The sequence below is a fragment of the Chinchilla lanigera genome, unplaced genomic scaffold, assembly GCF_000276665.1.
Source record: "Chinchilla lanigera isolate Chin_1 unplaced genomic scaffold, ChiLan1.0 scaffold00014, whole genome shotgun sequence".
NCBI lineage: Eukaryota > Metazoa > Chordata > Mammalia > Rodentia > Chinchillidae > Chinchilla > Chinchilla lanigera.
The window spans coordinates 25875061-25890722 of NW_004955415.1; the positions used below are offsets into that span (position 1 = coordinate 25875061).

Sequence of the window (15662 nt, forward strand, 5' to 3'; positions counted from 1 at the left end):
TGGAAATCAACAGTTCATTTTTGTTTGCTTAAGAATGTGACTGGTAAGGTTTGGACATGGCTTACCCCTTCTAAAACTCATATGGAACCTTGGTCCAGTGTTGTGCAGAAGGGTCATTGGTTTAGAGGTTATGGATTAATCCATCCACGGATCAATGGATTAATGAGTTATCATGGCAGTGGTTCTGCTGTAAAAGTGAGCTCTCTCTGGCTTACTAGCTCCTCCTCACCAGCTGTTACCCTCTGCTATATCATGATGTAGGAAGAAAACACTCACCAGATGTGGGTAGATGCCTGTGCCCTATTCCTGTAGCTCCCAGGCTCCAGAAGAGTTAGCCTACTATGTTTCTCATCTTTAGAAAATTTAACCTCAGGTATTTTGTTTCAGTAACAGAAAATTGACTAAGATAACTATTCAGAATTTGATAGTATCTCTTTGTCCCTAGGGCCAACTATTATGTGATACTGGGGTAATCTACCTTATATTTAAACATTTTTAACTAATTAATGTATTTATTTATTTTCTGAGACAGCATCTCAATATGTAGTTCAGGCTAGGTTTGAACTCACTATGTAGCCCAAGATGGCCTTGAACTTGCTGTAATCCTCCTGATTCAGCTTCCTAAGTGCTGGGGTCACAGGCATGTACCACTATGCCCATCTCAAAGAGTTTTTGAAGGTACTGGGAATTGAAGTGAGGACCTTGTATATACTAGACAAATGTTCTACCAGTGAGCTACATTCCCACCCCTAGGGTCTTACTAAGTTGCCCATGCTGTGCTCAAATTTATGATCCTTCTTCCTGGCAATGCTGAGGGTCTTGGTACCTAAAATGTGAATGGCCTGCAGCATCAGCATTACCTGAAAAGTTCTTATAAATGCAGCTTTTCAGGTCTCATCCCAGGCCTGACAAGTCAAAATTTTATTTTAGCAAACTTTCCAGAAGTACCAAATGTGCATTAATATTTGCAAAACACTGGATTAGGACTTCTGGGATATGCCTGTGATGCCAATGATATGCTATGCTTGAATTTACACAATATGGGACCAATATTCTTAAATAGTTTCATTTTTTAAATTTGCATTTTCAAATACCATAGGGCTTAAAACTAAAAAAAAAAATTTTTTTTTTTTTACACTGGTGACTCAAAGAAGCAAAACCTGCTGTAAGAATTTCATCTACATAACATTTTGCTTGTTAGGTGGGTCTCCTGGGATTGGCATCTTATTTTTCTAGTGTCTTAAGGGAATGGCAGGTAGGTGATGCTATTTTAGCTGACTTCCAGAGAGGACAATGTTATATTGAGCAGAACTATATATCTCACAGTACTGAACTATACAAAATTTAGGTTTTCCTTCACACTTCTTTAGGTAGGTTATCAGGCACTCAAATGCAAACTTCTTCCAAACTTTACAGAACATATACAGAATTATAGCCTATCTCATATTCCACCCATCCTTAGGTTATGATTTGGGAGTATATGAATGACACTTTACTGTTAACATTTACACAGTAATATGCATCTCTACAAATACTTTTACAAAGACTAAAATAGACTGAAGTGAATAAAAGGAAATTAACTGCACAAAATTATTTCCTGCCTGAAAGGGGGTGAGAGAGCTGCTTTTTAGAAAGGCTTAGCCAAGTAATTCCTATCACCTGAGAAAATGTAAACTTGATTTGGAGCTCAACAATAATGCTTAGGATTGTTTAATGCTTGTAGTGAAAATAATTTCACTCTACATAAATTTCTTAATGTAATCACCACCTGGGGAGAAAAAGAAATGCAAACAAATTGCCATACATTTTGTGGCTCAAACATAAATAAGAGAAAATATATCCACCATGGTTTTATGATATGTTTTCATTTATACATGGCCCTTTCTCAAATCCACTGCAGCAAGCTGCTGAAAGCATTTAATGAGAAACATAAAACACATGTAGATAAGGTAGGAAAATATATGTGTATTCAGAGGAACTGAGAAACAGCTCAGTTATCATCTATATAATGTAGACATCTTGACACAGTTTTATTCCCAAGCAGTTGTAGTAATTTTTCTGTTGCCTCTAAAATAAGCAAGTTTATCATCAGGAGATACATGAGGCTGGATACAGTGGTTATAGTGCTGCTCTCAGTTTAGTGCAATAAAAAATACCTGTTTGATAGAAATATAAATCACATTACCTAACCAAAGTATGAGTCTCCACTGATCAGAACTTCAGGGAAACACATTTGCTCTTCTATCATTTTTTAAAACATGAGTTTTTGACCTAGTTTGACTGGCAAGAGGTCAGAGACTATAGAGAATTTAGGTACAAGGGAATGCTAGCTGTTTTACAGTACCTGTGACCAGACCTTATATGCTATAAGACAATATTATATAGATATGTAATCAGAGCATGCACAGCTTCTCATAAGACCAGATAAGCTCTTCTCTCCATTCCCTTCTAGCCCTGTTTTCAATTACTGGTTTCTCTAAATCATTCGGCAATCTACGGAGTGTTACAAGACAGTGCTCTCTAGGTTATTATTTATCCCAATCAGTGAATTGTTCAGGACAATTGGTGGATGTGAAACATTACTGCTTATCTTAGGGCTGAAATAAAATGAAAAGAAAAAGGAGAAGAAGCACAAAAGCAGTGCTCAGGGAGAAGAGGATGCTTTGAAAAAGAAGAAGAAGAAGAAGAAGAAGCATCCTGCAAGCAGAATAGACCACTGCAAGAACAAGAGACCAGTGGCCAGAAAGTCAGTTGCTGCCATCCTTTTATGTCTTCTTTGATAGCTGATCCAAGTTGTGCATTTTAGCTCCTGCTACAAGATTGATATCAGCTACCAGGTTTGGCATGTTCTCATGGTAGAAGACTGGTACCAGATGCAGGCCTCAGCCTGATCCCATGTCAGGCTCAGGTGCTGTGCTCTGTTGCCCATGGTTGTTAAGTCTCCTCCGCTGGCAGCCTATGCCCACCTGCTCCAGCCACATTATTGTGCCCTGGCCTCCTATTACAGGAGGACCATTAACAGACTATCAGGCAGCCCCAGAGTGACTGCTCAAGGACAAGAAAATGCACTGGCTCTTTTTAGAACCTGGAAAGCAGACTGCAGACCATTACCACTGAGTTGGCATTGGGTGACTTCCTTCTCACAGTGTAATGTACAGGAACTATAATTTAGTTGTTCGTGGAACAGGATATGGTCTCTCTTCAGCTTCTGCAGTTCCTGTGGTGTTTTCTTTCCAGCTGGAGTATTGCTGCATGGATGTACAGTTCACTTCTTCTAACAATTATGAACCCTTGGCCAGATCCATTCATGTAATACTGTTAGAGGGCAATTTATTTCCAGAAAATTTTTAGTCATTCTCATTATCAAAATGAATTAATTCATTGCTCAGATGTCTATACTGAAGGACAGCTTGTACTTTGTTATTTAGAAATTATTTTATATTTACTTCATATTCTCTTTTGAATTGTTGATACTCTTAACTCTTTAACTGAGATAGGACCACATACATTCCTTCTAGTTTTTATACCTATATAAGAATGTTTTCATGTAATCATTTAATTTTATTTCCAACACTTACATGCACCTTTATAAAAGAGCAAATTTGCTTTAGTATTGCCCAATTTTCCATTCATTCATTTAATATATATTTATAAGTCATTTTTCTAATTACTGAGGGTACTCGAGTAAAGAAAGCAGACAAAAATCCCCACCCTCAAGGCATAATTTTCAAGTTTAGCTTTTGTAATAAGAATCCCCAACTGATAAAACCAACTTGTTTGGCCCCTACCCCCCTTTATCCTTTATCTGTACATCTAAGTCAGAGCTAGCATTTGGAAATAACATTTGTGAACTATGTATTTTCCATCTGGTCATGTGACAACTCTTTACAGTCATCTCCTGAGATCTCCCAGTAGCTAGGAGGTACTACTGAGATGCCTATTTATTTCACAGTCGAAAGTGAGGGTCAGAGAGATTAGTTAAGGCGAGAACATAGATGAGCTTCCCTCTGGCTCTTAAAAACGAACATGCCTTACACATGTCTGATGAATAGATAAGTAGATGAATGTGTACTGTTTTAAGAATTCTCCCTCATTTTGATATAAACACTAATTCCTTTCTTTACTCATTTTGTTTGAGGGGAGTGGGAAGGTGGCATGGAGTTACTGTTTTCTGAATGAGTTAGGCACATCATCTTAGGATGATGAAGCATGATGATCCCAGGATGATGCTCTTAAGATGATGAGAGAATCAGGTACTGACGCCATTTCTCTTTGCTTTGGGGTCTCAAACTGGACTGCTTGAGATTCAAACAGAGCAGCAGAGTACTGGAGGAGAGAACCCTGAGTCCAGGAGTCAGAGACTTGGCTGAAAGGGCACTAGCTCTCCTCAAGATGGTGTCAAACTGGGCACCACCTATCCACATTGTCAGCGTGAGGAACTGCTGTGAAATTATATAGGATTTGGAGCTAGGGCTGGTGGCAGAAGCCTATGATCCCAGCACTTGGAGAGGCAAGTTTGAGCCCAGCCAAGGCAACTTAGTGAGACTCTGTCTCCAAACAAAAAATGAAAAACGGGCTGGAGAGGTAACACTGAGACGGTAACACCGTGTTCAATCCTCAGTACAGCAAAAATAAATAAATAAAAACAAAGCATAGATTATGCAGGATTTAGACAGATGGAAGGCATTGTTGTCTGGATTAAACTGCTAAGGTCGTGGTAATGGAAATGATTCACTGCCCCTTGTCCCTCACAGTATGATCCCGGGTTCCCACTTTCAGCACACATTTCCTTTTTTCCTTCCCTGGTCCCCTTTCCCGCCACTTCTTCCGGCCCGCCATGTGCGCACGCGCAGAGAGAGCCCTAGCTGCGTTCTCCAGAAGAGGGGGCATCGATCTAATTGGCGCTCGGCTTCTCGACCTGCCGGCGCTCGATTAAGGAGCGTGGTAGCGTTACTTCCGGTGCCTATTCCATTTCCGGCTCGCGGTTCTTAGGAAGGCGGCGTGTGTTGCGGGTGGGTTCGAGGGCTGTGTACCTCGCTGTTGGGATTCCCGGAGCTGCGGACTCAGAGCTGAGCAGACACAAAGGTAGAGTCGAGTCGGACGTGTGCGGCTCTGGGTTCGCTCGGGGGCGGGGAATTGCTGGAGTCTGGCGCGCTGGGCCTGCGAGGCGCCCGAACGGTTGCCGGTGGCGGGGCAGCCCCTTAGGCTTCCGGCCTGGGAGCTTGCGCTTAAGAAGGTAGAAGATGATGAAGATCCCTCTGCTGTGTGAACGTTGACAGCTCGCTTCGCTTTCCTGTGCCTTCCGGCGGGTCCCTTTTTAAGATTAAAAGAAGGGGCGTCTCCAGGTGGCCCAGACCGCCCTGCCCCGGCCCGCCGTCCTCCCAAGACTCCTCCTGAACTCCCCGTCTCAGATCTGTCACTTCCTTCGAGCTGTCTGCTTCGTGACCCCAGCCCTTCTCCAGGTTTCAGTTTAGGAGTTTACAAACCTTCCGGAAGCATTACCTTTCATGATATTCATACAAGCGCAGGCCGTTCAGTAGGCTCGAGCAGTGAGTGCATTGTATTTGTGAGCTAGAGGAATAGGTGAGGCACCAAGGGAATAAGCAAAACCAATTTACAGCAAAAAAAAGATGTAAAATATGAAAGGTTCAATCTAAATACGAATTCAAAACTCTAAAATATGAAAATGAAATAGTTCAGTGAGTGTGAGAAACGTGCAGGAGAAAATTCGAGGGCTGAATTCTCAGGCCCACAGCTTACTGGCTGTGTCCTTAGACAAGTCCCTTAACTTGGACTAACCATTCATCATAGCCACCTTCGGTGCTTATTGATCGTGCAAGAACTGTTAGGCCTTTCTCATAAATCTTCTGAGTTATACTGGGTAGGTGCTGTTACTATTCCCTAGAGGACCTGAGATACTAAGGAACTGGCCTTCAGTGAGGTGACTTCTAAGGAGCATAGACAGGGTTTGAATTCAGATCTGGTTGATACTACAATCTGAGCTCCTAACCATCACACAGCCTTGGTGATAATACATACAAATTAAGAAATAGATGTGAAAGTGCTTGGTAAGTGTACCCATGAAGTACCCTGCACAAATGGAAAGACAGTATCATTTGTCATAACTGAAAAGCAAGTGTAAAGGTTTTTATACCTCAGATGTATTGATACTACTAAAATCTGTCTATATACTGGCTGGTGTTCTACCTAGTTTTGAGCCTGAGATCTAAAAAAGAGGGTTAGCACATGCTAGGGAGGAATTAAAGTTACTGGCAGCTGATGCTTTCTGACATTTGGGATTGAAAGAATTACGAAAAATTAATAACTCATATCTTTATGCCATATTCCAGTATGATTTAACCCTTACTGTTAATAACATTACTTTTTTTCTGTTCAGGTTATTTGAAGAAAATAATCATACTTCGTGGCTGCATACAGTTTCTGTTACCCAGACATGGATATCAGACCAAATCATACAATTTATATCAACAATATGAATGATAAAATTAAAAAAGAAGGTACGTGCTTTTTAAAATAATTGTTCACCTCTAAAATGTTCTTTTACTATTGTCTACAGAACGATACTACTCCACAACTTTTTATGCGGTTGTCCTTTTCATTCCATTTGGTATAAGGATTTTAAAGCTTTTTAAAAGTAAAAAGAAGTAGAGACTGATCTGTTTTTACTCATAATGGTTTCAGATAACTTAATGGGAATATTACGTGTTTTTATTAAAACAAATAACAGTATAATTGAGGGGTGGGGAACATTCAGTGCAGTGTCATTTGTGAAGAATTTTTTTTTTTTTTTTTTTTTTGGTTTTTTTCTCCGGTACCGGGAACTGAACTCACGACCTTGCACTTGCCAGGCAGGCGCTTTGCTGCTGAGCTAAATCCCCAGCCCCTGTGAAGAACTTTGTTATTTCATTCTCAAATAAGTTGTTTTTCCTCTCTGAACAGAATTGAAGCGATCCCTGTATGCGCTGTTTTCTCAGTTTGGGCATGTGGTAGATATTGTGGCTTTAAAGACCATGAAGATGCGAGGCCAGGCCTTTGTAATATTTAAAGAACTGGGCTCATCTACAAATGCCTTGAGACAGTTGCAAGGATTCCCATTTTATGGTAAACCAATGGTGAGTTCATGCTATTATGTTCACTTTAATTACTGTTAAGATATAGTTAATTCATAAATACAGAATGTATTGCTTTCTGCTTTTAAGTATGTGTTAGGAAGCGTTACGTATGTATTCTCATAGAAATACACTAATAAAGTTGAATGCATTTTTAATTTACACCGGTTTAAATGGTGGAACCAAAGTATATTGAGACATACAACATTTTTAAAATCATGATGGCTGCACATGTGATATTCTTTAAAAAAAATAGAATAGCACAGAACATGAATACAGAAACCTTATAAAGCTTTGTAAACTTACAAAACAACATAAAAATCAAAAATCCTGGGTCGAGAAGCAAATCTGGGCTGAAGTTTTAGCAAATCTATGGGGAAATACTACATATCAGAAGCTAGACAGTCAAGGTAAAGTAATGATCTAAGGAAAAATAGGCTTAATGTGCATGTTTGTGAGTGCCTTGAATGGAAATGAATTAGACACACATGAGGAATTGTAAACTCAGGAAAAAAGATGACATCCATATCTAGCTGCTGCCAGAGGGGACTGGTATAAGTGAGAGGTGGCAGAGGACTGGATAGCGTACAGTTGAAGTCCTACTTGTGTGAGTATGGACTTTGGTATGGATTCCAAACTGCTTGTCTTCTGGGACTAGAATGTGGTGTGAAGTGGTCTTAGAGCCAAAGCCCAGGATTCAGAAGATCCATGGATCCTCATTCTAATTCCACTGACAGGCTCTGTGCCTGTGGTCAGTTTCACCACCTCTAAAGTGTCAGCAGGTTGGATAGCCTTTGATCTAATTCAGCCGTCAGCACAAACTAAAGGACAACGTGAGAACTATTTTAGGCTTTGTGGGTTACATACAATTGGTTTATGTATACTGTGTATTTTTTTTAACTTTTAAAATTGTATTTAAAAAATTAACTTGAAGGCCACACAAAAATAGGCCACAGGCTGGATTTGGCCTTCAGGATGTAGTAGAAACCATTGGTCTAATGCTTTTATTTTGATGATAAAGAATCAGAAGCAGGAAGGTTAATTGTTCATCCAAGTTGTATTACTATAACCAGTGACAGCATTGGGACTTGAAAATAACCACGTAACATCTAGTATTGTAAATGTTTTCCCCTGTACTAGCAGTCAGGGAACTGTGCAGATAGTAGATGTAAGCTATGCTAGCTGGATGATCTCTATGGGAACCATTTATTCTGCTGTCTTTATGGTGGGATGTGAATGAGGAAGATGTGGCTGTGACACAAGACTGAACTTAAGAAAAACAGAGTTGGCCACAGGCAGGCATTTGGGGACCCCCATTTTATACCATCTTTGACCCTGAGTTTCAGTAAGGTGGGGTTTCTTGAAACTACCTGATCTTAGTAGTCTGAAGAAACAGCATAGATGAGATCTCAGTTGGCAGAAGTCTAAGATTGCCTTTTGGGCAGTCTTGCTGAGTTGAGGTGATAAGTTTGCATGTGCCTGGTAACTTGGGTACAGGATCGGTGGAAAGAGTTTGCTGTGTTTGTCACCAGCCTCACCTTGCTAACTAATTATTAGTGGAAAAATCCCGTTGGCCTGATTCTATATGGAATAAAATTCTTTGAGCTGTCTTGTTTGTTTGAGCTCTTTTGTCTTGTTAATTAAGTGCTTTTTCTGGGGCCTTTGCACTGAGCCATGTGTTCACCCCTTTTTAGTGACCTGATTTTTGCATCTTCTTAGGTTTTATTTTGATACAGAGTCCTGCTAAGGACACTGGCCTGTCCAGGCCAGGCTTGAACTTTCCATCCTCCTGCCTCAGCTTCCCAGAGTGCTGGGATTATAGGCATATGCCGTCAGGTCCAGTTTATTTAAGTGATTTTAGTTGCTCTTCTAACTCTAACATACCAGATCATAAATGAACAAAATTTGCTCTAACTTATAACTGAGAACAGATTGTCTGTGTTTAATTTCAAAAATACCTCAGTAAAGTAAAACCATCTTCCTAAGGGCTTCTATCATGAAACCTTTGGTATAAATGTAAATCTTGTCCTTTTGTATCTTTAAGTTGTGGGTGAACTTTTATCATTTATGGGTATGTGGTCTTCAAGGTTTTTCAGCAGCGCCTCTTCAGACATTTTAAACCACACGCCTTGGGTCGGGGGGCATTTTGCTGTGCATTGTAGGGTGCTAGCAGCATCCTTGGCCTCCAGCCACTGCATGCCAGAGATATGGCAACCAGCAGTGTCTGCAGATAGTGCCAACCGTCCATGGGCCAGAAAATATCACCTCTGGTTGAAAACCCCTACCTTAGACCAGCCAGCTAGGAGTGTAGCTGAAAGCAGATACTTTCACAGGAGACTTTGTTTCACAAAGATGGACAAATCAGGTCACCAAGGTCTGTTCAGGTCAGGGACGAGGTTGGAGTTATCAGGAAGCTGTAGCCAAGGCAGACTCCATCCAAACCATCAACCTGCTTGCTTGGGTTAGACCTTGGTGCCAGGTGAGACTGTTAGAGCTGCTGGCGGGGAAGCCCAGGGAGAGCGGCCGCAGTGGTGGCTCAGCAGCCCGGCCCCTGCAGAAATGGCCTGAGGTTGGACGGTGTAGCAGGGCCTGCTTCACTGTTTCTCCACTGTATTCATCTCCAGCTGAAGCAGAGGGAAGGAAGAACTGCTCTTGGTTTTAACTCATCCCCTGCCTTCTGATGTATACTCCTTTAAAGTGCCTTTTTGCCTCAAGATTGAGATCAAATTCTTGCTACAAAGGGGCAATTTTAGATAGTAATTTGTAGGGCTACTGTGTTTTGATGTAATCGGAAAAGTAGTTACTTTTCCTGCTATTGGCTTAAGGTGGAAGTTGCAGTCTGCACATAGTCACACCTTAGAAAACAGTTTAAGTCATTGGCCAAAATATTTGGAAAGCTCACTGGTATTGACCGTAGCTGTGCGATGATGCTTTAGGCCAGGGCTGTACTACGCAGAGTTGGTCCTAGGCCCTTAGCCTGGCCCCTTTGTACTGTTTGAAAGCACCGAATCTCAGGACTCCCCACACCTGCACTTTGACAAGTTGTGTAGGCTGCTGGATTGCTTGTTACAGCTGACGGAAAGCCCTGCTGGACCAGTGTATTTGAATACTTCCCTGTCTCACAGGTGCCTCCCTTTTCTGCTGGCTCTGGCATAGTAAAAGTCTGAGTGGCCCAGCTGCACAAACTGTGATGCTGTCCTTTGTTGCCTTTCAAAACATTATAAATTTAAATTGCTGTTGCTATTAAAGTCATTTCATTTAAAAATGATGGATTCAAAGGAAAGCTGTTCCCAGTCCTGAGTGCATTAAGCACTGAGAGTAACAATTCCATGTGGCGCATTCTGCAGCTGATAACACATGTTGAACCTCCTGCCGAGGCGTGCTGCTAAGAGGTAGACACTTTCCAGTGTGGTTTCCTGTTACTAATGGAGAGAAGCAGTGGGGCGGGTATATCAGTCTTGTTTTCCCAACTTGAAAACAGTTGGCTTTTCTTTTAATAAATGTAGTTGAATCGAACTCTTAGTTGTACATCATAGGCCACAATTTATTTCCATCTGGCATTCAGTGTATTTTGACCATTTCCTTAGGAAGTGTGTTTAAAATGAGCTTGTAGTATAGTTGTCCAGTGGAATTTGAAACAATGGCTGCATTGAACAGCCATCAGCTTGATGAGAAGTAACCTGTTTTCAAATAATTAAAACAGCGAATCCAGTATGCAAAAACCGATTCTGATATAATATCTAAAATGCGTGGCACTTTTGCTGACAAGGAAAAGAAAAAAGAAAAGAAAAAAGCCAAAACTGTGGAACAGACTGCAACCACTGCAAACAAAAAGCCTGGCCAGGTGAGACAGATAAAGTTCATATTTTTGGGTGCTTGTCATACGTGCAGGGGATGATCTTTGAGGCATGTATTTGTGATACATGTGTGTTTAAAAGGTGAAGTTCTTAAAGGTTGGAATGACCAAGTTCTAAAATTCCAGTATTTATATTTAAGCAACAAAATAAAATATAGACATTTATATATGGAGATGTATAGAAGGTTTTTAAAATTTGCATAACATTTAATTCCATCTTTTTCCAAAATATGTTAATATCTATTGGCTTATTTAAGTTCTGCCTAGATATAGTATTGTAAATACTGTCTTTATCATGAACAATCCACTCAGAGCTGCTTTCAGTAATTCAGGGATACAAAATCTAATTTGAAATATGAGGTAAAAGTAAATTGTCACCCAAAAAGTAGTTACTTCTGGATTAAAGTGATTAGAAATCATTTTCACTTAGTATGTGTATATACAGGGGTTTTTTTGTTTTTGTTTTGTTTTTGTGTTTTTTGAGACAGGGTCTCGCTATGTGGTTCAGGCTGGCCTTGAGCTCACTTTGTAGCCCAGGCTAGTCTCGAACTTGCAAGGATCCTCCTGCCTCAGCCTCCTGAGTGCCGGTATGCAGTTTTTTAAAAAATAAAATTGGTCCTTGTTTTTCTTATGTATTCTCCATTTTAAAGCATAGGTGTTAAATTTTCTGGTACGGTCTTTTAAAATTTAGGGATGGGCTTTTCAGAAATCATTGACCAATTGAATACATAATTTTAAATCAATGTTAAGTTGTAAGTTCTTAAAATTAAGTGGAGTTTAAAAGTCTGGAAATGTTATTTTTATGCAGTGGTTATAAATACCTGTTGCCTTTTTAGAGGTATTGGAAATTTTAATTGTTTCCGTATTTCTTTATTTAGGGAACATCTACAGCTAATACCCAAGGAAATGCAGCACCAAATCCTCAGGTAATATTTTTCCATGTGGTGTTTACTTTAAAATAAAATTACAAGAATTATGACAGTAGTACAGAGCAACTCGTATGTTTTTAAACCAAAATTGTTGCGTCTATAAGAAATCATATGTAAAATTTTATACCACTTTAATGTTAGAAGCTTACTTTTCACAACATCTTAAATTTTAAGAGGTAAAAAACAACAGTATTCCTTGTGTCCCATAATGAATCAGTGACAGAATTGTATGGCAGGTATAAATCTCCAAGGGCTGGGAGCAAGCGTGTTTCTTTAGTGTGTAGCCAGGGCTTTATACTCTTGCGGCACAGATGACCGGTGAGGCCACGAGCTCGTCTCTTCCTTTTGATCCTGGCAGCACTCCCCCTATGGGAACAGTGTTTGAGTTAGCCTTGTTCTTACTTCCTTAGCACAAATACATCTTAGCCTTATATTTTAAGTCTCTTTTGTTTTAGAAAATCCTTGCCAGATCTCCCACTAGGTGCTTCAAAGCGAAGAGCTGAGTTTTGTACTCATGGTTTCATACTTGGTTCCTGAAATGTTAAGGGTCTGGCAAGATCCATAAATCTAGAGACTTCTTTGTCCACTAAGATTTTTTTCCTCTGACTTCAAGTTACTTGCATTTTGTTTTTTCTGCTTCTGTTCTTTGCATTTATAGTCATTCCACAAATGCCAACACTTAATTCTCCAAGCCTTGGGTTATTTGCTCGTTTTTTTATACTTGATCTCTTCTCTCCATGAAAGTATCCTGAAGACGGGGACTCCCTTTGTATGTAGGGCCCTTTCCCTATAGTTCCTCATAACTTAGGGTGGGGCATCAGATAGTTCAATATCTGATAACGTGCTTGTTTCAGATAAAACTGGGTGCTGTGCACATGTTATTCGCACCCCCACCCTAGGCACCAAGTGGTGATTCTCAGTAGTAACTTTACAGTTTCGTGTGGAGTGGCAGTAAACAGTAGTGCAGAGGAATTGACTACCGAGTGTTACCTGAGTGGGGTATCCAGCTGAGGACGGGTAACATTCCTGCCTTCTCCAGTTTTATTAGATTCTTTTAATTATGTATTCTTCATGACAGAATTCTCCAATTACAATTGACCTCTTAAATTGACATGCTTAAAGCATAAATACTGTTTTACATACTGTTACTTAAATACCTAAAATCTTTAAGATTGCAATCTTCGAAATTTGCATTGTTGTGACTTGAACATCTTCACTTAATTGCTGTTAGGTTTATATTTATTTCTTAATGTCATTGTTTTTCAGTGTTAGTGTTCGTTGTCATAAGATTTCACAAGCTTATATAAACTGGAATATAACTGAGGTTCAGGTTTTAATGTAGGAAGTGAATGACAGTGCTGTTTACTTGTATAAGCTAACTTTGCCCTTTTTTTTTTTTTTTTTGGATAGGTCCCTGATTACCCTCCAAACTATATTTTATTCCTTAATAATTTACCAGAAGAGACTAATGAGATGATGTTATCCATGCTGTTTAATCAGTAAGTCAATTTACAAACAAGGCCTTTTCTGGTCTTCCTCCAACAGGACACTCAGCACTTCCATGAGCCAAAGCCATTTGTTATCCCACAGCAGTCATTCCTTATGGGTTCATTGATTTGGCCTGGGATTAATCAAAGATTGAAGCCAATCTGCAGATTTAGCAAACAGAAAGCTAAATATTCTCTGATGTTTGAATTTTTAGTTCTAACTAGTGAGTGAAACAGGAATCAGAGCTTTAATATAATGACAAAAATAGAATCAGCATAGATATTTTTAGTTCTTTCACGGTGTTAATTAGCATTTAGACTCTTCCATCTTAGTCAAGATGCTTGGTAGTGTATGATTGCGTTTCCTAAACTAGTATGAGGAAGGTGCTTACAAATACAAACACGAAGCAGACATTTATGCATGTCTGTGTACATATGAATTGTTTGTGTTCCTTGCAGGTTCCCTGGTTTTAAGGAAGTACGTCTGGTACCTGGAAGGCATGACATTGCTTTTGTGGAATTTGAAAATGATGGGCAGGCTGGAGCTGCCAGGGATGCACTACAAGGGTTTAAGATCACACCATCCCATGCAATGAAGATCACCTATGCCAAGAAATAACCTCGGGATGGGCATCTTGAAGAGACTTGTGTTATTTATGGTGTTTGTTTTGGTAACATTTGGTCAGGCCATTTTAATGGGTGGAGGTAGACGCGAAGTAAAAGTGAAATTTTTGTGAAAGACTTCAATCGTCTAGTTTTTCTTTAGCCTTAGTGAAGTGTAATATGAATGCCTTAATTTTGTACAATAAACTTTGATTTGTATTCTGGATATATAATGTTTTGCTTATTGCCCATTACCCTGTCATGAAGTGCCTATTCTAGTCTAGAACACATCTTAAGCATATAAAACTATAAGACAATATTTTTCAGTTACTTTAGAGTAGCTAGTGATAGAGTGACACTAGCCATTTTAACAAAGATTAAAGAGACTATTGTATTAATGTTTAAAACAGATCATACTGGGTATTGGAGAAAATGAAACCTGAACAAGATCTAAATTTGATCTTTTTATCCTTCAAGAAAATGAACATTGTACTTTGCTAGAGGTGATTTCATGAGCCTTTCATTCAGTATTTAGCAAAGGTTATTTAAGAGTAATTATATTTACTGCTTTCTAAGAAAACAGAAGAAAAGCATCAACTATCTTTAAATTTTGCATTTTATTCTTTCCTTTTGAGGTGATACTATTTCTAAGGAGTACTGCTTGGTTAGTATCAGACTTCATTATTGAAAGACCCCCAAGGGGAAGCCTTAATCTGTAATCCTTTTTAGGACAGGTAGACTGATTGCCAGTGCTAATCTTGCTGCCTTTTTGCAATTCTTAAACACCAACGTTCGGATACTTGCAAAGGTCCTTTAGCAATTTGATTTATATTTAAGACTCAATTCTTCCTGCTTTAACACCTTGGGGATCTTTAGAAATGGACAAGTTTTTGCAGGTATGGTACATACTAAATATTCTTTGGCATTTGTGTTTTAGTATTTCCTTGAACAAAATTTACTCTTATTATATACTTACAGAAAGATTACTTTTAGAATTAGGTAAACAGGTTGTTATTGCATCACTTTTGCAGATACATTAAAAGCAAAATTTTTTATTCCTGAAACTGCCACATTTGGAGATTGCCTCTTCTGAATAACTTTTTGACCCAGTTGCCAAGCTCGTGTACTTTGGTAACTGAATTACTCTGGGATGATAAATGTTTTGCTTACTCTCTCAGTTACTGCTTGTCTCAGATCCTGAGCTGTGGGCCGTTTTCAAGTGGCTGTATTAGCGAAAGGCCAGCGTGGCCAGAATGGTGTGAGGATTAGCCTTTTTAAGGACTTGGATTCTTGGTGCAATTGAGAACTATTTTAGAGAACTGTAAAAATTGGATTATTTACAAACAGTAAACTTCACCTGTTTTAGTGCCCATTTGATGAGTTTGGGCAATCGTGTAGTCATGTAATCATCAAGATAAAGAGCTTTCCATCACCCTAAGGAGTTTCCTTGTGTCCCTGTGCAGTGAAATGATTCCCTGTCCCGTCAGCCCCAGGCACCCACTCTGCTTTCTGTTAAGGTAGTTGGGCCCATCTGGGCTGCCTTTCAGACTGATGGGGTTGGGTTCCCTGCACCAGCAGGTGGGCATTTGTGTTCCTTCCATTTGGGCCCTTTATGAATAAAGTGACAGTGGACATACGAACATTCTTATTCTGGTCT

The 15662-nt window shown here is 39.6% G+C and overlaps 1 protein-coding gene and 1 long non-coding RNA gene across 2 annotated transcripts in view; one reads left to right on the forward strand and one right to left on the reverse strand.

Annotated features, from left to right (window-relative positions):
• The first annotated feature begins 4952 nt into the window (after nt 1-4952).
• On the forward strand, nt 4953-14235 carry Snrpb2 (small nuclear ribonucleoprotein polypeptide B). Its single transcript, XM_005380902.2, has 7 exons — nt 4953-5085; nt 6398-6518; nt 6961-7133; nt 10834-10974; nt 11865-11912; nt 13326-13414; nt 13862-14235. The coding sequence occupies exons 2-7, from the start codon at nt 6455-6457 to the stop codon at nt 14019-14021; spliced, it is 675 nt and encodes a 224-aa protein (XP_005380959.1). The 5' UTR covers nt 4953-5085; nt 6398-6454; the 3' UTR covers nt 14022-14235.
• LOC102008088 overlaps nt 11928-15662 on the reverse strand; it is a 29329-nt gene continuing 25594 nt past the window's right edge. Inside the window, exon 5 of the long non-coding RNA XR_260315.2 lies at nt 11928-12281. This is a non-coding gene — a long non-coding RNA (uncharacterized LOC102008088). The remainder of the gene's footprint in view (nt 12282-15662) is intronic.

Excerpts from the sequence above, each read along its gene's own strand:
- Snrpb2 (XM_005380902.2), top strand. The coding sequence starts at position 6,455 with ATGGATATCAGACCAAATCATACAATTTATATCAACAATATGAATGAT. Across the intron at positions 7,134-10,833 it reads CATTTTATGGTAAACCAATG|CGAATCCAGTATGCAAAAAC; the intron begins GTGAGTTCATGC and ends TAATTAAAACAG. Across the intron at positions 10,975-11,864 it reads CAAACAAAAAGCCTGGCCAG|GGAACATCTACAGCTAATAC; the intron begins GTGAGACAGATA and ends TTCTTTATTTAG.